Source organism: Brachyistius frenatus, unplaced genomic scaffold (genome assembly GCF_029030835.1).
Source record: "Brachyistius frenatus isolate BFR_SWC_R1_liver_20210118 unplaced genomic scaffold, ASM2903083v1 Contig_112, whole genome shotgun sequence".
Taxonomy (NCBI): domain Eukaryota; kingdom Metazoa; phylum Chordata; class Actinopteri; family Embiotocidae; genus Brachyistius; species Brachyistius frenatus.
In genome coordinates, this window is record NW_027210711.1 from 66,740 (window position 1) to 87,778 (window position 21,039).

Sequence of the window (21,039 nt, forward strand, 5' to 3'; positions counted from 1 at the left end):
GCCCGACGGACTCGCTGAATAATTGACTCCGTGGAGACTGAACATTTCCTGACCCTCCACTCAGACAACACAGAGGAAGCTATTTCTGTGGCAGGGACACTTACTTACTGAGGGAACACAAACAAGCGCGCACACACACACACACACACACACACACACACACACACACACACACACACACACACACACACACACTCCTGCGTATCAAGCTCTCCATTTGTGTACGATAAACACTCGCATGCGGCGAACATACATCAAAGGCTCCAACCCTCTTCGTAAGAGACTCTTCGGGCTTAAAAAATAAAAAAAAGGAACATTGTGTTTCCCTCCCTCCGCTTCCCCTTTTCATTTTCCGTTAAGTATCCGCTGCTCTTTTTTTTTTCTTCTCCTTTACGCACTGCTGATAATGTTGGTGGATCTATTTGGGCTCATTGTGTTGTTTAAATAAATAAATAAATAAATAACCGATTGCCGAACAGAGATTTCTTTTAGCGCTGTAATAAATCAGGGAGAATTGACAAGGTTGTCAATTAATGGCCTTCAAAACTGATTTCTTCATTAAACACACTCGACTGCTTCCACGTGTTGTCGTGGGCTTCGGTTGGAACTGCTATTTGCTCTGAGCTTACTGCGTCGGTCGTGTAGCGGCTGTCCGATGCGTTCGATTCCTATATTTTGCGCGTTAAAAAAAGAAAAGAAAAAGTACTTTCTGCATCAATTGTACAGAACGATAAACGGATATATAAAGCGTTTCTTCTCAGACAGCGTTGTTGGATTTCTCACTCCAACCGTCCAGCTGCATGAAGACAACACCGGTGCTGGACCGGAGGGGGTTATAACATCACCGTGAATTAAAATAGTCCCGTCAGGAAATTACCTTCAGCTCCACAAATACAGTTCTGTCTGATTCCCTTTATTTAGCGGCCGCTTCCCCGACCCTCCCGGCTATCTGCTCCGATAACGAGCCCGATAGCTGCCATAACCATCTCCGTGCTGAAATTGCCTCGGCGAGTTGCTCCCGACTCACGAGTTGCGTTTACTGTAGCGCGGCCGCCGCCGCCGCCGCGCTCGCTGCTCTGCGAGGCCGTGCCGAAGCGCAAGTGGTGCCGGGAGGTAGATTCCGTCGACGCCACCGAGGAGCCGGCTGGAGACGAGCAGAGACCGGGAGGTCCCGCGGACACGCGAGTGCTGCGAGCTCAACCTGACGACGTCCCTTCCAATAAGCGCGACGTCGGAGGTCTTTGTTGTTTCTTTCTGTTGCTGTGCTGGCTTTCCGTGTCATTTTTTTTTTTTTTTTTTTACCTCATAAGGTTCCTCCCGTAGGAGATCCCGGGTCAGCTCGCGGTCACGTCGAACGGATGTGGAGAGCGCGGCGACAACGGGGAGGGACGCCCGAAGCGCGGACACGAAGCGGGCGGGAAGGAGCGGCTCGTGCTCTCGGTAGACCGACGAACGTTAAGTATAAACGGCGGGAACGGGGCGGCGGAGGAGAAGAAGCCGAGGAACGTCCGGAGCGAGAACGTCCCGACGGTCTCTGGCCTGGGAAAAGACGGCCGCACGTTCACCGGTTAGGGAAGGAGGAACGGGCGGGTCGCGGCGGGCGGTGAGCCGCGTGCACCGCGTCGCCTGGCGTCCCGCCGGTTCGGTCGTAACGACGCCGTTGCCGGGCGACGGCGGCGGCGTGGACTACGTTCCTGAAGCTAAACCTGCCGTCTGGACGTAATTTACACCGTCCGGGCTTCGCTTCGCAATCTTCCAGCACAAATGTGACTTTCCTTTTCAAATAAAAAGACACTCGCTCGCGTGATTCCGAGAAAAATGAGGACTCGGGCTGAGAATTCTGTTTGTACTCGAGCACAGAGGGAGAATTTGTGCTTTTTCCAGATGTCAAACGGCGCTTTAAAGTGCTTTTTAATGTCGTCTCGGTGCGTGGGTGTGCATGGGAAATTTGGTGCGCGTGTCGGGTTGTGGTTTTGTTTTGGGTTGTTTTTCTTTCTTTTTTTTCTTTTTTTTTCTTTACACGCTTGACCTTCGATGAAGTGACTCATTTAGGCACCGGGAGACCGAGGCTGAAAATTCACAAGAAAAGGTTGTCTGATTGCAGAGCGGAAGGTCGCCGCTCGTCGCCTCTCGCGCCGACACGGCGTTCAGACGGTGTCGTAAGTTCATTTGGAAAAATGAAATGGCCTTCGCCGGCCTTAATTACATTCTCTGAGATGAACGGGGAACCTCCGTGGCCCTGCGACACTAGCAATTAAATAAAAACGGAACTGTCATCCGTGACCTTTTTAAAAATGGGTGACACCTGTTGAAAGTCGAGGACACTCGGGGCAGACGTTCACCGTTATCGCTCCGCTCGTTACACCTACTTTTCCAACTTGCAAGCGGGTCCTTAGCGTTGAAACTTAAATATACGTAAACGTTAAAAAACATTTTATGCATCGTTGCGTAACATAATCAGTGTTTTTTTTAAAAATTTTTTTTAGTACTGCTGAATAGCGTCGCTCGGTAGCCAAGTCCCAGTGTTGTTTACCCGTCCGTCCACCCCGACCTCCTCCCTCACAACTACGGACACTTTGTCTAAAATAAAAACAAAATGAACGACAGTATATATGCAGCCTGCAGCGGCAGCATTATGTCAGCGGGAAAATATAGACGAGTCACTCTGTGTCTTTATTAAATGTGACCGCGGTGACTTGTCTGAACGTGACGAGTCGGCAGTTATCGATCAGCTGACGCGGCAGAAAGTCGGGGATCGCTAAACCGTCTCCTGTTCGCATCCGTCTCCTCCCTTCCCGCAGCCCGTCCTTATTTTCCTCTTAAATCTTTCCCTTCGCATTTTTGCCCCTCGTCCCGTTTCCTGGCCCTTACGAGATTGCGTTACCTTCCACTGTTTTCTTTCTAATTTAATCCTCCGTTCTTTTCCCTTCCCTTCCTCCGCTTGATTTCCCCCCGGGGTCAATCTATAGAGACATATTTGCATTTGAGGCGAAACTCTTTAATCGGTAAATAAGTGAATTACGAGCTGTTTGCGTTCCTTAAAACCTGCAAAAAGTTCGCCACCTCCGGCGGGCTGAAAAAACCTTGGAGGCGTCGACACCGATTCAAGGGCACGTCGGTTGTTTAAGATCAGCGAGGTGCGTTTGGTGCAGAAAGGACCTCCCGAACCGACGGCGAGCAAACGGCCAGGTATGCAAATGAAACTCCCTCCGTTTCTTCCGAAAGGTCTTTCTGTTGGATCCTCGGGAAGGAACGAGACAAAAGGGGGCGATCTCCAGAATGCCACCCGTGTCCTCGGGTGGAGCGCAGTTTGGTTTATTACGCAACGTGACGCAAGTTCACCGTCGCCCCTCTCCCCCCCCCCCCCCCGAGCGGCGGCGGTGTTTACCGTCGTTCCCGCCCGCCGCCGCGAGGCCGCCCGCGGGACAGAAGCGGCAGCGAGAGGCGTTCTGGGCGATGGTGTTTATTTGAGGGAGAAAGGGGGAGCGGAGGTGTGTGTGTGTCGGAGGGAGGGAGGGGGAGGAGGGAGGGAAGAGGAGGTGGGGGGGGGCGTTCTGTGAGCACGAGGTGGACACGTGACTTCGACGCTCCCTCGTATTTGTCTTTTCGCTTCTTCTCGAGGGATTCGAAATGTAGTCCGGCAAACAATTTCCCAAGGTCTGGGAGATATAAATATTTCCCTTATAAATATTTATACCGACTATGCGGCATCGGTTTTGCCTGAAGTAATACATTAGTCAGTGATCTGTGCTTATGTTCGAGACTCCCTTCTCCGCCGAGCGTAATATCATAAAGTGCGAGACGGCGTGGTGAAATATTTAAAGGGCGGGCTCCGGTGCCGTTTCTGGAAAAGTTCATCAAGAAAAGCGGAATGAGAGAAGCGGAGATATCGGCAGCGGAGGATGTTACAAGTTTCCGGCAGAAATGTGCTTCGGATGTTCCAAACGTAAAGCGCCGACTGTGCATTTCGCGACGCGAGACGTGCGTCCACGGCCTCTACCGTATCGGTGCGAAGCCTACAAAGTGAGAATGTCGACCCCCGGTCATTGCAGAATCATCAGACATCGGTGATTACGTCGGAGTTGCCGTTGAGCTGACAAGTCCAAATAAAGCAGGAAGTGTCAACTTCCCGACGGAAGTCAACTCCGATTACTGTCAAAACTTGAATTCAAAGTTCTTCGGTAGGAACTGAATCGAGATTGAAACGTTTTGATTCGAAAGCAAAAACCGTCAAAACGAATCGCAAGTACGAAGGTCGCGGCCGAAGGTCGCAGACGGAAGGAAAAATGTTCTCGCGACCTCAAACCGGGTCGACGACCGCGTGTCGATGATACGACCGTCAACCGGTCCCGGTCCCGGTCCTTCAGCTTCTTTCTTTAAGGTGCTGAATGAAGGAATAAGTGATAAACGCTCTCGGCGCGTCCTGATTTGACGAACGTCAACCCGTCGCTGCCGTTCGCTCCGCTCCTTTAAGGACAGCGGGTCTGAAACGGTGATCGGACCCAGTTCCGGTTCTCGGGGGAGATCCAGCTCAAAATCCGAGTGAGCGCGCGAGTCGCGTGCGGATAACGTCCGTCGGCCCGCTCTCCGGAAACGCGTTTCGGTACGCCGAACGCGGGAAAATGTCTCCCAGAGAACATCTGTAATTGGCGAGGAGCGAGCTCGCCCCCGTGCAAAAATGATGAGGCCGGGATAAGGAGGAAGCGATTTGTTCTGACGTCGTTAAAGCCGAGGTAATTAATTTCAGTCAGGCGAGCTTTTTGCTGTCAACATCCTTTCGGCTTTAATAATGGATTTCATATTATCAGATTCTGACCGGGATTTGCATTCCTGAAGAGAGAGAGAGCGCACGGGCCGAATTTGTTTACTTTTGCCACCTTTGTTTGGTTGCTGGTTCCCAGAGTGTGTGTGTGTGTGTGTGTGTGTGTGTGTGTGTGTGTGTGTGTGTGTGTGTGTGTGTGTGTGTGTGTGTGTGTGTGTGTGTGTGTGTGTGTGTGTGTGTAGTGGACATCTTTTAGGCTGCTTTCACTTGACAAAAGACATCTAAAGTGGATATATATATATATATATAGATATATAAATATCTATATATAGAACGTGATGGTACAAAAGTTTTGCAAGGGGACCGTCATCTGCATCTTCTCATTGTTATTTTAACTCTCAATCCACAGGAGGAATAATTCATTTTTGATCGCGCCAGGCTTTTCTGGCACTTCCGGCACCCGCCGTGTGCAACTCGTGCGGGGACGGGAGGAAGAGTTTAATCGCACTGTGAATATTTTAAGACCGACGATAAAATATTTACACCCCAAACAACGGACTGGCAACTCCGCAGAAAACACAACACGCGTCACTTCGGATGAGCTCACCCGCGGGGTCTTTCCGGTCGCTCGTCGCCCCTCGCCGGGACGCTCTCTTTTGTTTCCCGGCTTTTGGAATGGATCCCCGGGAGGATAAACGCGAGCGGTCGGAGTTAATTTCGGTCAAATATCTCCCCTTCGTCGTTTCGCCTGATGTTCATGAATAATGGACCCCGCTTTCAGTGCCTCGCCTTTGTAGGCGTCGTCTCCAAAAGAACCCGTCTTGAACCGGGGAGTCCCCCCGACGAGACGCGCGACGAAGGTCGGGTCTCGCCCGTCTGCTTTTTCGAGCAAAGGTCGGAACGAGTCGGGACAGTCGGTGGCGTTGAGTGGGAACTTGTATTTTTTTTTGGGGGGGGGGGGTCGCGAGATGAGCGTTATCGGCCACCACGCCAACTCTTGGGAAACACATCTATGATACAAGTTTAAAAATAAACCTGACCTTCGCTGAAAAGTCTTCCTCTAACGGCACCTTTTCCCCTTAAACCTCCATCATCTTTCCACTAAACACCATCACTCAGAGACATAATATACTCTTGAATGCCAGTGTGTTATTTTTTTTTTTTTTACTCCGAAGAGTTCCCGCGGCCTGACCTTATCGCCGAGGTGCCCGCCTTGTTTGCGTTCGATCGACGGCTCCCGGCTGATGTTCTGACCTTCTGCCGGCCGTGCCGGAGCCGCCGGTGTTCCTCGGCCGAGCCGGAGCTGTTAAAAGAGGGTTTGATCCGCGGAGGGTTTCTGCTTTTCCGTAACGTGCGCGGCGCTCTCTGCTTAAGATGACAGTCAAATCTCACGTACACGTCTTGCCGACACGTCCGGGGAATCCGAGCACCGACTTCGCAATGAGAGTGAAACCTGGCCTCCGCTCGATTTCACGCGCGGGCCCAAAATTGGGGAGATTGGCGGATGTATTAATAACCCGCCACTCAAGAGGTTTTGCCGTTTCCCCCCAGCTTTTCTTCCTTTTTCCTCCGCGACGCCGTCTGAACGGAAGCGGCAGTTTGACCGACAAAGGGTGTGTTGAAAAGACGGACGTCCAAAAAAAAAAAAATCTAAAAAAATCAAAAGTTTCTCTTCTAGACCCTGAAGAAAATTCGGTGTTCTCCGCGCTGAAACTTCTCGCAATCAGAAGAGGAAGTCACTGCCGAGGTGACGGAAAAGGAGATGCGGCGATCTGACTTCCATATCGAAAGCGTGTAAAACCTATCCCGAGGTTCGCTGCGCTGCTTTCGTATTTCCTTTGACGTGGACACGTTTGCGGTCAAACAAACACATTATATCTGCTCCCCCGGAAGGACGGAGACGGAGGCCGCTTAGCGCCCGGGCGGCGTCCCGCACGTGTCTCTCTGTCTCTCTCTCTCTCTCTCTCTCTCTCTCCGTCTCCAGAGTTTCTCTACAAAAAAACAAAAAACAAAAAAAAGCCTCGTCGGCTCGGTGTATTGACTCCGCTTTTCTCTTCCCAGGAGTACCAGATCGATATTATCTTCGCCCAGACTTGGGTGGACACCCGTCTGCGGTACAACAGCAGCAGCATGCGGATTCTAACCCTCAACAGGTATTTATGGAGGATTTACCGAAACGCACAGGAAGCTTTTTCATTTTTGATCGACACCGATATCTGTTGCTATTTGGACTATTTCATATGTAGCTTTGTTTTTGAGGGACCCCGCCGTGACTCTTTCCCGTCTCTAAACCGCAGTAACTACTGTGTTGGTGCATTTTCACGCTGTGAATATCTCATTTGAGAACAATATTCTTCTCTCTCACGGGAAGAGGCCTGTAATTAATGGAACAAATTGATTGATGTGCTTTGTTTCTCCCCCACCCCAAGTCGCCTGAGTATTTTATTATCCTCTTATTGGGAAGGGGAGCAGCTCCGACAGAAATCGGAAGGAATACGGCAGCGTTTCTTACCTTCTGCTCTTTCTTTCTTTCTTTCTTTCTTTCTTTCTTTCTTTCTTTCTTTCTTTCTTTCTCTTTCTTTCTTTGTTCTTTCTTTGTTCAATCAGCAATATGGTCGGCCTGATCTGGCTGCCCGACACCATCTTCAGGAACTCCAAGAACGCCGACTCTCACTGGATAACGACGCCCAATCAGCTGCTCCGGATCTGGAACAACGGGAAAATACTTTACACGCTGAGGTACACAACAAAAAAAAAACACAGAAGCGGAAAAGGCGTCCGGACCGAACGTGTACGACGTCCCCGATTTGGGCTAAAAAAAAAGAAAAAAAAAAGGGGGGGGCAGAAAGATGTGAGCGGCGCCGCGCGACCAAACAAGACGTGCTTAGAGATGCGTGGTGCAGATCCAAGCGGCGTCTTTGTTTTGGCCCGCGACGTTTGACAAGCTCGTTCTTTGTATCCCTTAAACGCTGGAAAATCCTCGATGTAACGACGACAAATTGCACATTTGATGCAGCTACGAAGCGGATAACACGGGTTTCGCGGCAAACGTGCGGCGAAGGGCTGTTCGCTTTTTCTGTTAAATTACACAAGCCTCCGTATTATCCGTATCTCGGGCTGCCGGCAAAGATGAAGAAAGAAAATGTCCAAACGATCGGCGAAATGACTGTTTTTCACCGTCCTTTCTGCAAAAGTAGCCAAATTCCTTTTACCCAACTTAAAAAAGGAGAGTTTCAGTTATTGTGAAATTTCACTTCGGGATCAGAATTTAGATTTCTCTGTAAAATATATTACACTTAAACGAAGTATAATGTATTAAATATGTATTTTTGGCCCATGGACCTCCCTCCAGATACATTTTTGGCCCTTCGTAGAGAAGAATTTGGGCCTCGTCTGGTTCAGATAAAACATTTTTCCGACTATATGACATCTTCTATATTTAAGCTTTTGACTTCTATATTTAGCTTCCGCCACAAAGCCTCCAGTTACCTTCGGCGAAAAATAGGATAACAAGTGCTTTTCCGGCACGTCAACGTGTCATGTGTTTCTGTTCATTTTGTTCCTTTCTTTCTGACAGCTTCCCAGTGGTAAACAAATGACACACGGGGAGGAGGGGAGGGGAAGAATTATGTGTATGTGTGTGTGTGTGTGTGCGGCCTCATGACAAAGCCTGTGCCTTCAGAAAAAACAACAACAACAACAAAAAAAACGGTCACGATTCGAGTGGACGGCCCCTTTTTTAAATTTGAGTGGCATCTGGCTTCATGAAAGCTCCAGCTCCGATCCAATTTCACCTGCGTGTCCGAGATTCGAGATTCGGAGAGCGACCTCGGCCCAAACGGCCAACCCCCCCCCCCCCGACCGCCGCCGGCGTCTTTTTTTTTTTTTTTTTGAGGCCCCTCGGAGGAACGGATTCACGGTTCCCGCTGAGTCGGCGCGGTGCGGGAACTGTCATGGAGAGGCAAACAAATCCAGGGAGGGGGGGGGGTGTATTTGCCTTCGCTGGTAAAATCTCAGTTCTCTCTCTTGAGTGTGTCCGACGTGAAAAGACTAGAGAAGGGAGCCATGTGACTTTTTGGACAGCCAGAATACTGTAAATATTAGGTTTACCCTATTTATATATAAATAAATATATTATAATTACATTATAAATTATATTTAATACATATAATATTTAATATTATGTTTAATATATATATTTCATATTATATTTAATATATATAATTAAATTATATTTAATATAATATAAAACAAATTTATATTAGGTGAATATAAATAAATGTGTGTAAATGGATAATTTATGTGTTTCATTAGATGGATGTTAAGTTTGCTCAATGTGCTAAAGATAAAAACATTTAAAAAAAAAAGAAAGATCACAGAGGCTTTAATGTTCTTTTAGTTTTCTACAAATGGTATTTTCTGCTTCAAAAAGGCAATAAGCACAACGTTGTTGTTTTTATGTCTTCAAAGAAAGCCTTCTTCTTCGCTCGGTGGGTGCGTCGCTCACAACCCGCGTCGGACAGCAATTGTAATTTGACATCGTATTTAGGAAGTGTTTTAGTTACGACCGCAGGTTTCTAACAAACAATCGGGCGTTGACGTGCGTCTGGAGCAGCAGGCGTCTGCAACCGTGACATAAATATACATAAATATATTTCCCCGGCATTTGGCACCCCACGCAGCCGTGGAGACGCTAACAGGGAAGTGACTTCTGAAGGACGTCACATCTCGGCTCCTGGAAACACCGATGTTGCTCCCAAACAGGGAAAACAAACATCCTCTCCAGTAAAATTCCTCTTCCCCACCAAAAAAAAAAAAAAAAAAAAGAACTCACCCCGCAATGTTTTTTGTTTGATTTTTTAATAGCTAATTTCACTTCTGCTAATGCGTGTCTCTGTGATGAATTCGAAAATTATTGTTTCATTAAAAGGATATTAAGTCTTAAAGAGGCGTATGTTTGGGGGGCATATTTGCCTCGCCTGACACATCTCTCACACACACACACACACACACACACACACACACACACACACACACACACACACACACACACACGATTACATGAGATGAACACATCTCACACACAAATGTTCAAAAAAAAGATGATTTAATGTTCACACACACACACACACACACACACCTCTCTCACTCACTCTCACACACACACACACACACACACACACACACACACACACACACACACACACACACACACACACACACACACACGATTAAATGAGATGAACACATCTCACACACAAATGTTCAAAAAAAAGATGATTTAATGTTCACACACACACACACACACCTCTCTCACTCACTCTCACACACACACACACACACGCACACACGCACACACGCACACACGCACACACACCGTTGTTCTTCCCACCTCGTGGACTCCTCTGTTGTGCTCTAAGTCAAGTCAATCAGGAGACGTTGTACCGGGAGACAAAGACATAACGGCCTGTAACAAGTCAAGGAAAAAAAGAAATAGCCCGAATTTTCACAACGCTCTCAATAAGACGGCCCTCATTGTGTGCGTTGAAAAATGAACTTTATATGTCAAAGTAACAAACGCAGGGCGAGCTGGGTTTATTTTCAGCGTGCACTTCCCCCGAAACATCTGCCGCGTCGACTCGTCCGGCGATCGCGGCCGAGCGCTCCCCGCTTTCAGAAGCTCGACGAGCCTCCGGGCGCCGACCCGCCTGAGAGAACCCGTCCGATGCCGATGACCGGAACGCTTCTGTCATTTTGAGGGATTTCGCACATCTGCGCCCGAGCGTGACCCCGCGCCATCTGCTGCGGCGCTTCGTACGGCGTAGCGCCCAAAAATAATTAAAAAAAATGTACAAAGTGCATGACGTGATATAAGCGGCGACGGGCCGGAGAGCGGAGCATCCGGAGCGTCTTCATTACCTTTGTCTCAAGTCCTTCTGTCTCTCCTTCTGTCTCCAGGATGACCATCAACGCCGAATGCCAGCTGCAGCTCCATAATTTCCCGATGGACGAACACTCCTGTCCTCTCGTCTTCTCCAGCTGTGAATACTGGCAACAGCACGCACACACACACACACACACACACACACACACACACACACACACACACACACACACACACACACACACACACACACACACACACACACACACACACACACACACACACATAGACAGCCACACAAATATGCAGATGTTTAGTGTGATGCTTATCATACATCTGCTAAAGTAAACATTTCCAAAGCATGACAGGGGACTTTATGAAGACAAATTAGAAAGCAAACAGGGATAAAAAAAAAACAACAACAACAACAACAAAAACGGCATTATTAATGACAGTGAGATTTCAGGACAAAGGAAGATGTTGAGATGCAGTTAAAGTCACAGAAAATGTGTCTTTGAGTTGGTCTAAGCGGGGGTAAGTAGATTTGATATCCTCGGGAGATGCCAACTTTTGAGGGGCTGAAGGGAAGACCCTAAGAAGGAGCGTCCCAGTTCCAGAAGGAACCACCGATCGGGGGGATTGAGAATCAGCTGCGCATAAGACGGGGATATTTAATAAGCCCGTCACGTATTAGTGTCAGCGGCGCGCGCTGTTTCGCGGGGTATTTACGAAAGACTACGCGGCTGACGGTCGCACCGAGGTCGAGCGATGGAGGCTTTTAAGTTTTGGAAAAACCGGCAGGAGAAGAAAAAGAAAACAGGGATCGCGCGTCACCGGACCGGACCGGACCTGGACTTTACAACCGGGACGGGAAAAAAAAACAGGCGGGAGTTGGCGGCGGGAAGTAAAGTCGTGTTAAAAAAACACAACAACCAAAGCTCCACGTCAGGAACTTTGTTTTTTTGCCCTCCACGTCCTCCTGCAGCCCCGCTCGGATGAAACGGGACCGCCGCGGGTTTACGCGACGCTTTGAAATGAACAGCGATCGCTTCTAACGAGGAACACTGCATTCACCCGCGGTGCGGATTTCCTTCCCTTTCACTGTCACAAAAGGTCCTCGCGGTCCCGGCGGAGAACGAGGACGACTGATTGTTTGGCACCTGAAAAAGGAGGCGGCTAATCCTCAGCAAATACCCCCCCCCCCCCCCCCCCCACCCCCCGGTTTCATTCAGCTGTCTTGACTGAAGTGAAAGCAGCACGACGTTGACAGTGAGGTCGATTCTTTCCGGTTAATTGTGCTGTAAAGACATCTAATTTTGAAAAAAAAACACGTTATCCCGAAGCACGTTTTTTTTTGTTGTACCGACAAGGATTAACGTTAAAAAAAATTTTTTTTTAAAAATCGGCATTCGTTTCAAACCCCGGCAAACTAAAGTTGCGCTTCATTGTTTTTCCTTCTCCTCAAAGTTTATTTGTCAGTGAGTTATCGTGCGGCAGGTCTGCGGGTAGGAAGGAGCGTCGGTGGGGACTCCGAGCGCGGCGTGTTAACGTAAACACCTCCGTTAAGAGGCGGCGCAAAGCGAGCCTCGGTGTGTTTACCGGACAAAACGCTCGCGGCCGCTTTTTTTTTCCCTTCCCCGGATTAGCGGCGGAGCCGATACGCAAACAAGAGGCAGACTTAATGGGGGTTTAGCAGCTTGAAGGTAATAAACATGTAAATCGATGTTTACTGGAAGGTTTAAGACCGTTAATATGCGACGTGTCCCAGCGAAAGGAAAACGGAACATTCAAAAATAACAGTTCTGCTTTGAAAGGGAACTCAAGAAATCAGACCGTTCGAGCCCGAATGAGTTGGAAAAACAAGCGTGGATTGATTCTGTCCACTAATTCTGTGACCTGTGTTTATACCAAACTAAGCTCAGCTAAGATACGCATCACATTATTGACAAAAATGTAATTTATTTCATTTTGGAGACGTCCACATCTGGTCAACTTTTAGGGGAAATGTAAAAAACCCGCCGTCCGGATTGTCTCTCTCACCGCTCAACGACACGCGGTATTCGCAAGACCCCCCCGAGGGGGCTCGTGATCGGTCGATCGCCACAAGCCGTCTGGGATTTTCAATTCAATTCAATTTTATTTATATTGCGCCAAATCACAACGCAGGTTATTTCATGGCACTTAACACATTAAAGTCCTTACAGCAAGACGTTACAATATTATACAGAGAAACCCAACAATTCAACAATTCTAGGAGGGAAAAAAAAACCTCCTCTTTAAGGGAGAAAAACCTCCAACAGAGGGAAGAAAAAAACCTCCATCTTAACAGGAAGAAACCTCCGACAGAACCGGGCTCAGAGGTGGGCGGCCGTCCGCCTCGACCGGTCGGGGTGTTGTTTTCTCGACTTTCTCCTTTTCATTTCTGAACGCCTCATCTAAAAACGGACCCGTGTCAAAACCTCGGTGAGTCAGCGTGAAGAACGAGGGAAATAATCCGAAGTGTTTACAGTTCAGCCCTATTTCCACAGCAGCTGACGCGGGAAATAAACTGTCACTTCCCCTCTTTACGGTTGCGACGCGGCGAGCGCAAAGTCGGACGGCAGAAACCGACGGAGGAAGGACGGGGTGTTTGAAACGGCCAACGTGGCGTTATCTCACCCCCCCCCCGCCCACCCCTCCCTGCTCGTTCCTGTTTTTCACGTGGAATATAAACTGCGCGGCAAAAATGGGTCCTCCTAGATGCTGCACATTGCCGAGGAACGTTTTAAATAACGACCCGGTGCTGACGGGCTGCCGTTAAAGCGTCCCTAATGTGACGATTATGCGAGAGGAATTCTCATTTCTGTCGGCGGGGAGCTCCGCGTCGAACCGGACTTGTTTGCAGTGGCGCGGCAGAGTTGGGCGTCCCTCGTCTTCTCCCGTTCGGAGGAGATGCGGGAGGAATAATGAAGCCGGGGGCCGCAGAAGAGGGTAATTTATAACGTTGCCAGAGAACATGTCGCTTCGGGGGGCTTTTAAAGACATGAAAAACATTTCTGTAGCCGCGGAGACGCACAACGGCAACACGGCGGTAATACTGTACAGATAATTGTACAAACGCACCGAGAGAAATATGATCGCAATAAAGTTTGCCCAATATATTAGTGTTAAAAATATAACAACAGCAACCACCACCGAAACCAGCCCTGTTGCATCACGGTGTGATTGCTCCTCTTGGTTATAGATGGATTTCCTCTAAATGAGACCATTTACATAATTAGTCCGGTTTCCACCACGGGGCCACGACGAGGCTCGCTCATTATCGCTGTCAGTCATTTATTTTTTCCAATATAAATTGCTTCAACTTGTCTAATGGGTTCAGCTTTATATATTTTTTTATTTTATTTTATTTATTTTTTTTTTACACGGAGACACGGCGCTTGCCGACGTACGGAGCTTTCGCAGGAATTCATTTTCCGACGCGGCTCCCCCCAAATGCGCCCGGAGTCGGTGCCTCCAGCTCTGAAGCCCCCCCAGCGAGCGGGGGGGGGGGGGGGGGTCGTTCCACATTTTACCGCTTGAAAGCCGGGGCTCCGTTTTGACCGTTAAAACGACCGTTTAATTCCGGCGCGTCCTCGACTTGGTTCTGAAAACAATGCACTTGAGGTAAATAACCCCCGCGGAGTTACACCGCAGAGGGGGGGAAGCCCGGAGCGCCGCAGAAGATTCCCAGCAAACAGCTTAACAGGAATCACTCTGCTGGTCTGCCGTCCACTGAATTGCCGATGAAAACGTACTGTGTAAATTTGTATAAATCATGCATACCTCGGGTATAAATCATGCATACAATAAAAAAACTGCATTGCTGCATTAATCTTTCCTGTTTCTGTGCCTTCAACTTTTATTTCTGCCTCCCCCGCCCCCCTTCTCTCTCCCCCTCTTTCCGCCTGGTCGCCCAGACGGGTACCCGCGAGACGAGATCCTGTACAAGTGGAAGCGAAACTCCGTGGAGACGTCGGACCAGAAATACTGGCGGCTCTACCAGTTCGACTTCATGGGGCTCCGGAACAGCACGGACGTGCTCGCGACCACGGCAGGTGAGCGAGGTCGAGCGGGAGGTCGGCAACACGCCCGACCCGTTACGACGAGTGACGGTAGTTTTTGTTGTTGTTGTTGTTGTTGTTGTTTTTGTAACGGGGAGGTCGCAAGTCAACTGGAGCCGGCGGGTGTTCGGATTCAAGCCGGGTTAACATTAGCACCGTGCCCGTAGACGTAATCATACAAGTGCGAGCTCAAAGCTCGTCAGTATTCCCCTCGGGTGTGAGGCCAAATAGGTTTTTCCACTGACATTAATCACCGAGATTAAAGATTAAAAAGGAAGTTTAATTATTCACGTCTTTTCCCTCTCTCTCTCTCTCTCTCTCTCTCTCTCTCGAGCTCGTAGCGCGCCGGGTCGGGCCTCCTGCATTTTGACGATTCCACGTCAGTTCGCGGAAATGCCGTCGCCGTCGCAGGGTGGGACCGGGTGGGACCGGGTGGGACCGGGTGGGACCGATTTCCGCGATACGTTTCCAATGCGCTCACCTGACCCCCCCCGGTGGAGATGAGACACAGATCCCGCCGGCTGAACAAGCGAGGCGCATTGAACGGGGGAGGTAAAGGGGAGAGGGATTGTTAACCCCTCTCAACCTTGCTCGGGACTCGCGTATTTCCATTCAGTCCGTGCCGGCGCGCTCTTTTGTCTTCGGAGAGATCTGCATAATGTGACCTGATTCGGCTTTCTAAGAGACAAACCTTCCCGTTCATGAATATTGGAGGAGCGGCGGGGAGCGGGTGGTGGGTGGGGGGGTACGGGTGTGTGTGTGTGGGGGGGGGTGGAATTATTCGGGGAGTGGCGTCAAATTATTAAGGAGCTCGGTGGAAATTAGGTGCACCGGGCTTCATTTTGTTTCGCAGCCTCGCTGTGTTCGGCGTCTCGCTTTTAAACCGGAGACGACTCGACGCGCGCTGCGGCTCTTCTGGGTTTTTTTTGGTGTGTGTGTGTGTGTGTGTGTTTAACTATATCACCCGCGGGGAATACTGATCAAGCATCCTGTTTATTTTCTAACGTGAAATGTCTTTAAATAACTCCCCCCCCCCCAAAACAAAAGTAAGTAAATAAATAAATAAAAAAACAACAAGATGACTGATGAGTGCTCTCATCCCGAGACACATTGATGGCCTTATAAATTATACGTTTTCCTCGAGTCCCGCTGCATCGTCAAAACACAGCCAAACTAATTTTCTGCTGAGATGCTCAAAAGTAACGGCAAACCTACACATCTACCTCATGCTGTTCAGGAAAATTAGCCGTTTTCTCATTTATTACCTCGTTTTCTTTTTTTTTTCTTTCCTCTGTTTCACTTTGCCGGAGCCCCGTCTCCACCCGCATGATGATTAGATCCCCGGCTAAAAATACCTATCATTAATTTACATCATGACAAACTTCGAAAGTGCTGCGTTTCTTTTCCTGCTCTTCCTTGTTTCCTCCCTCCTTCCCTCCCTCCCTCCCTCCCTCTGCTGGCGTTATCCTTCATCCCTCATAAACACATGAGGCGTGGGGCTGTTTTAATGAGGACGGAGTGGACAGATCCCGGGCCACGCCGCCACCGGGGAGCCCCGCCGCAAATCCGCCGTCGTTATCAATTCAGCGGCGGCCCTCTTCAAAAGGCCCCGGTGCGAAATCCCCGACACTTCGGTTCTTTGTTCCACCGTCCCGCCGCAAATACCCCCCCCTCCCCCCCCAAAAAAGCTTCCATTATGGCCTTTTTTTTTTTTTTTTTCCCTGCGGCCTCCCCTCGAATTATTTCCAACGCCTCTCTGCGAAGGACATTCCCTCTCCGGCGACGTTGAACCCCCGCGCCTCCCGTCCCGCGCCTCGCGGCGCCGACTTTTCCAATTTCATGGCTCCGTACGACCCTCCGGCTGCGCCCGTTAACCCGGAGGTGACCACGATCCCATTAAAGTCTCGGCTGGAAACCGCGAAACTGTTAATTAAAGTGTCGCCACGTGCGGCACGGACACGAGAAGGCGTGAGGACGTTTATAAAAAAACCAACAACAACAACAACAAAAAAGCTTCCATTGTCCGGTCGCAGCTCAGCAATCAGAACTCGGCTCAGCGGGCCCGTCGAACTCCACGGAGCAGAAGAAGAGATTAACAAACACAAAGGGCAAAACTGCAAGACATTGATTAAAATAGTTAATAAATAAATAATTGTTAGCGTGACAGGCTAATTAACCAACAGCTTTTCATGAGTTTCTGTTGTTTTATTTCCCCCTCTTGTTCCGCATCTAATAAGCCCGCGTCCCGCTTCGCACTGTATTTCGGACATAAATTGGCACATAAAATGGCAAAAAAACCAAAAAACAAACACCCACTTTAAAGTTGAGTCTACTGAGTTGGGATTAATGTTTTGTTTTCTGTGGAGGAAATGAGCTCCAATCTTTTTTTGGGGTTTATTTTAAGATCTGACTGCACCCCGTCCTTTCCTAATGCGCCACGCTCTGCACGAACAACGGCGCTGACCAACGCGGCGCATTTTCTCTCCACTCTTTGACCTCGGCCGGGACAAGCAGCTGACACGGCCGTCACCGTCAGAAACGGGCCCCGGGTGGAACCGCGCAACAAAAGCTCCGCGTCCGCTCCGCCCGCGATCTAAAAACCGTGACGTCACTTCCTGCGCTCGGGATGAGGTGAAACTCGGCCGCGAGCGGAGGACCTGAAAGGGGTCTTCGTCTTACGGGCGTTTTCTTCAATCCGACGTCGTTTTCGGTGGGAACGCCCGAGTGGCAGCGGGATATCAGACGGCGCACTTCGGTGGTGTTCAAAGCGGCGCTCTTCGGATTCAAAGGACTTTTGTCAAGGTTACAGAACAATGGGCTCTCGTTCACAAAGTGTCGTCGCTCGATATCTCCCCGCCGCTGTCAATTAATGCCGGCGGAAAACAGGCGTCCCGACTGTAGTCGGACCATTAGAGAGGCGGCGGAATAAATTCTGCCACTCTCCTCATTTTTCTTCCCGTGCAGTGCCGCTCTACAACCGCTCCAGTTGGAGACAAGTTTTTGTCTTTGTTTTCTGGCCTCCATTTTCTCTCTCTCTCTCTCTCTCTCTCTCTCTTTCTGTCCTTTGCTCTCCATAAATCTATTTTTTGCCAGCGGCCTCCTCTCATTCCCGTCCTTGTCTTTCTCCCCTTCTGTCTGCTGCCTTTCCGTTTGATCCAAATTATGAGCAATCATACACCCGATTCAAAGCCATCAGAGAGGGAACTTAACTTCTTTTACTGATGTCTTACGCGACCAACAATAACAACTTCAGTGAAGTTTATCGCCTCTTTGCGGCACAAAAAAAAAAAGGCTCTTAATTAAAGTTACTGAAGACGCATTTTCAGACACTTCCAACAATCTCATTAGAGAACTGAGCTGACGGTCGCTCGCGCGCCGAAGAAGCCGTTTCAGTTCAACTCCGCTGAGAGAAAACGCCTCGTTTTTTTTTTTTGTGGGCGGCGTTTTCCCCCCGAGCTCCTCCCCGGAGCCCCCCCGGCCGGTTTCGCCGATTTGATCCATTTCGGCGTTACGGCTCAGACGTCGCGTAAAAATCACCTGACGATCGCGGCCTCTCCGACAACGTGCGGAATAAAGTCGGCTGCTAACGATCCCTCAGTAAAAATCCCGTCCTTCCCTCCGTTTCGATGACGGCGGAGTTAAGAGCGCGGCGCGATGAAGCCCCCGGCTGCACATTAGACCTTTTTAATTACTCCTGAGCCGGCGCGCTGCTCGCTATCCTCGGGGACGATCTGCAGTTTATGAGCGGATAACAAAGTGTAACTTAGAGAGTCGAAGGGTCACGTTACCAAGTAATGGACCCGAGGATCCGGGCAAAGTTTGGCGTCGTGCTTTCACCGTTTTCGCGACAACAACAACAACAAAAAATCTTATCACAGGAAGAATGAAAACACGATATCAAGCACGACTGAAGGGCGTCTCCACTCGACCGACACGAGAGCTTTCCAAAGTCAGCGTTTGTAAATCCTGCCGTTGTCATGCTTCGTCTCGCTCCTGCAGGAGGAATAACCTTGGAGGTTTTGGAACTGCAGATCCTCATCGTTTGCCGGCTTCGGGGGGGATTTGACGGGACGCACGTTAGCCTGCAATTATTTACTTTATTTTGTGGAAAGTAGCATCTTTTGCCGAGAGCGGTTTATAAACGGACCGCTCTGAAACCGAGGGAAGGGTCAAAAGCGGGATCGTCCTCGGGACGGCTCTCAAGTTTTAAGATGCTGCGACTCCTGAGAGGGTTTACGGACGTACAAATCCGTGTTCACTTTCTCTCCCCGTCAACAGGCGACTACGTGGTGATGACCGTTTACTTCGACCTCAGCAGAAGGATGGGCTACTTCACCATCCAGACCTACATCCCCTGTATCCTGACCGTGGTGCTCTCCTGGGTCTCCTTCTGGATCAAGAGCGACGCCACGCCTGCGAGGACGGCCCTCGGTATGTAACCGCGGCGACTGCGCAGCGACTTAAACGTGAGTCGAGTTCGATCCTCCGTTTCATCTCTTGCTCGTGAACAAGCGTCCGGACGCTTCACCCGCTTTCCGCTCGAATTGAAGCGACGTGAATACGTGGGACACTTCAGTTTCGTCTTTTTTTCCGTTCAATCTGAGGCGCCGACGGCGTGCGAACGAAAAAGCAACCGTCTTGCGTCGATTGCCCGTCGCGGAAGAAAAAGCTGCCGCGTACCTCTGCGTGCGTTGTCCCACGTCGGCCACTCGCAAACGAATGCGTCCGTGTCACCGCATCTTTACATGTGCATTACGCCGTCGGCGTTTCCTTCTTGTTTTCCTTTTCAGACGTCGTCGTTGTTTTAATCTGTTTCTTTGCATGACTTGACAACCGCTTTGCATTATTTTCCTCTCCGCTGCATGCCTACCATTAGTTCATTTGTTTTCCTGCGGATGACGGAGTTGCGCCGATGCTTTGAGGTGGAGTTCCAGGTAAGTGTTTTTGACGATTTCACCGCCGAGCTTTCCACCCCGTCGTTTCGTTGTTTGACCTTTCCTTTTCCTTTGAGCCGTGTTTCCTTCGGTCTTCACCTGATCCGCCCTCGTTACGTTATTACCTCGTTACAACCCGGCGGTTTACAGCCAAATACCGTTCAGATCTGTTGAAGTCTTCATTTGAATTCTGGTGGAGGTCCCAACATTTAAACCAAATACAAGCAAGCTGAATTTTAAATGTTGCACAAGACATCTAAAATTGCCTTGAAAGCATTGATTGTAGGGTTTGAATATTTAGAGCAGGCGGCAAAACTGATATAGAAAATACAGTCTGTACACATTATATCTGCTACTTTACAGTTTAAAGTTGAGGCAGCTTAAAGGGGGGGGGGGGGGAGATAAGGCGTTATGTGCATATAAGTTGGTTTAAGAAAAAACTGTCCTCCGATCTGCCTGGCGAAGCTGCGCCGAGTGCTTTGAGCTAAATGCTGACGCTGGCTTGGCGGTCCGATTTCCGGAAGCTGGAGAGTTCACGTGCTTTGACGTTTTTTTTAATAAAAAAATATTTTTTATGTTGACGCATTCTGAAATGGCACAGGCTGTGGAAGGTCGTTCTTTTTATTGGATTATTGTAATTCAATCCGGACAGAGTTTTTTTTTTTTTAAGTAATAATAAGGAAAGGAAAATGTCAACGTTCCAGCGGCCTCACGACTTCCATTTGTTATAATGCCTTATTGTTCCCCGCGTTACGTCACCCGCCTGCCAGCTCGCCAAATTAGTTCGTCTCCCTGACGTCTAGTCGCCGACGACGAGGAGTCTTTCGGTGTTCGGGTTGCCGTTGCCTGGCAACGGTGTTGTCACGACTTAGACCCTTGCAAGCCAAGCGTATAACTTCCCGTGCCGTCTTTGGGTTTTGCGGGTAAAAACCATAAAACCAAAGTATTGCAAAAGTTAGTTGGTACTAATGACAACAAACTGCCTGACTAAAATGACCCCGACGTTTATCCCCGGAAACCTCAGCCGTATCAGTAGCCGTCGGACTTCGGTTCCGTGCCCTCCGACGTTCCTTGTCGAAGGAGGCGAGACCCGAACTCATTAACAACGTTCCATTTTTCTCACTCGACCCGCGAACTCGAGCCGAGCCGACCTCTCCGAGCCGCCGCCGCAACTCTGAGGCGCTTTAATCCCACTCGGTCCCCTCCTGCCCTCCGTCAGCCTGCCACTCAGCCGATATCGCCGGAGCTCATCTGGAAACGTCTCCGCGGCGATAAAGAAGTTATATCGGAGCTCCGTCCGTCCCTGTTCGGTTATCGGGCCCGAAGAAGAAGAAGGAAAAAAAAAAGACTTCACTGATAGTCGAACGCTAAAGTCTC

At 49.4% G+C, this 21,039-nt stretch overlaps 1 protein-coding gene and 1 long non-coding RNA gene across 2 annotated transcripts in view; one reads left to right on the forward strand and one right to left on the reverse strand.

The window, feature by feature from the left end:
* LOC138629231 (gamma-aminobutyric acid receptor subunit gamma-3-like) overlaps positions 1-21,039 on the forward strand; it is a 52,370-nt gene that overhangs the window by 16,798 nt on the left and 14,533 nt on the right. Inside the window, exons 4-8 of the mRNA XM_069712800.1 lie at positions 6,824-6,915; positions 7,370-7,501; positions 10,721-10,803; positions 14,585-14,722; positions 19,007-19,159. Coding sequence (XP_069568901.1) covers positions 6,824-6,915; positions 7,370-7,501; positions 10,721-10,803; positions 14,585-14,722; positions 19,007-19,159 — 598 coding nt within the window. The remainder of the gene's footprint in view (positions 1-6,823; positions 6,916-7,369; positions 7,502-10,720; positions 10,804-14,584; positions 14,723-19,006; positions 19,160-21,039) is intronic.
* LOC138629251 (uncharacterized) lies at positions 12,421-12,679 on the reverse strand. Its single transcript, XR_011311528.1, has 2 exons — positions 12,623-12,679; positions 12,421-12,542 (listed from the first exon to the last, which is right to left on the reverse strand). It is a non-coding gene; the product is annotated as an uncharacterized lncRNA (long non-coding RNA).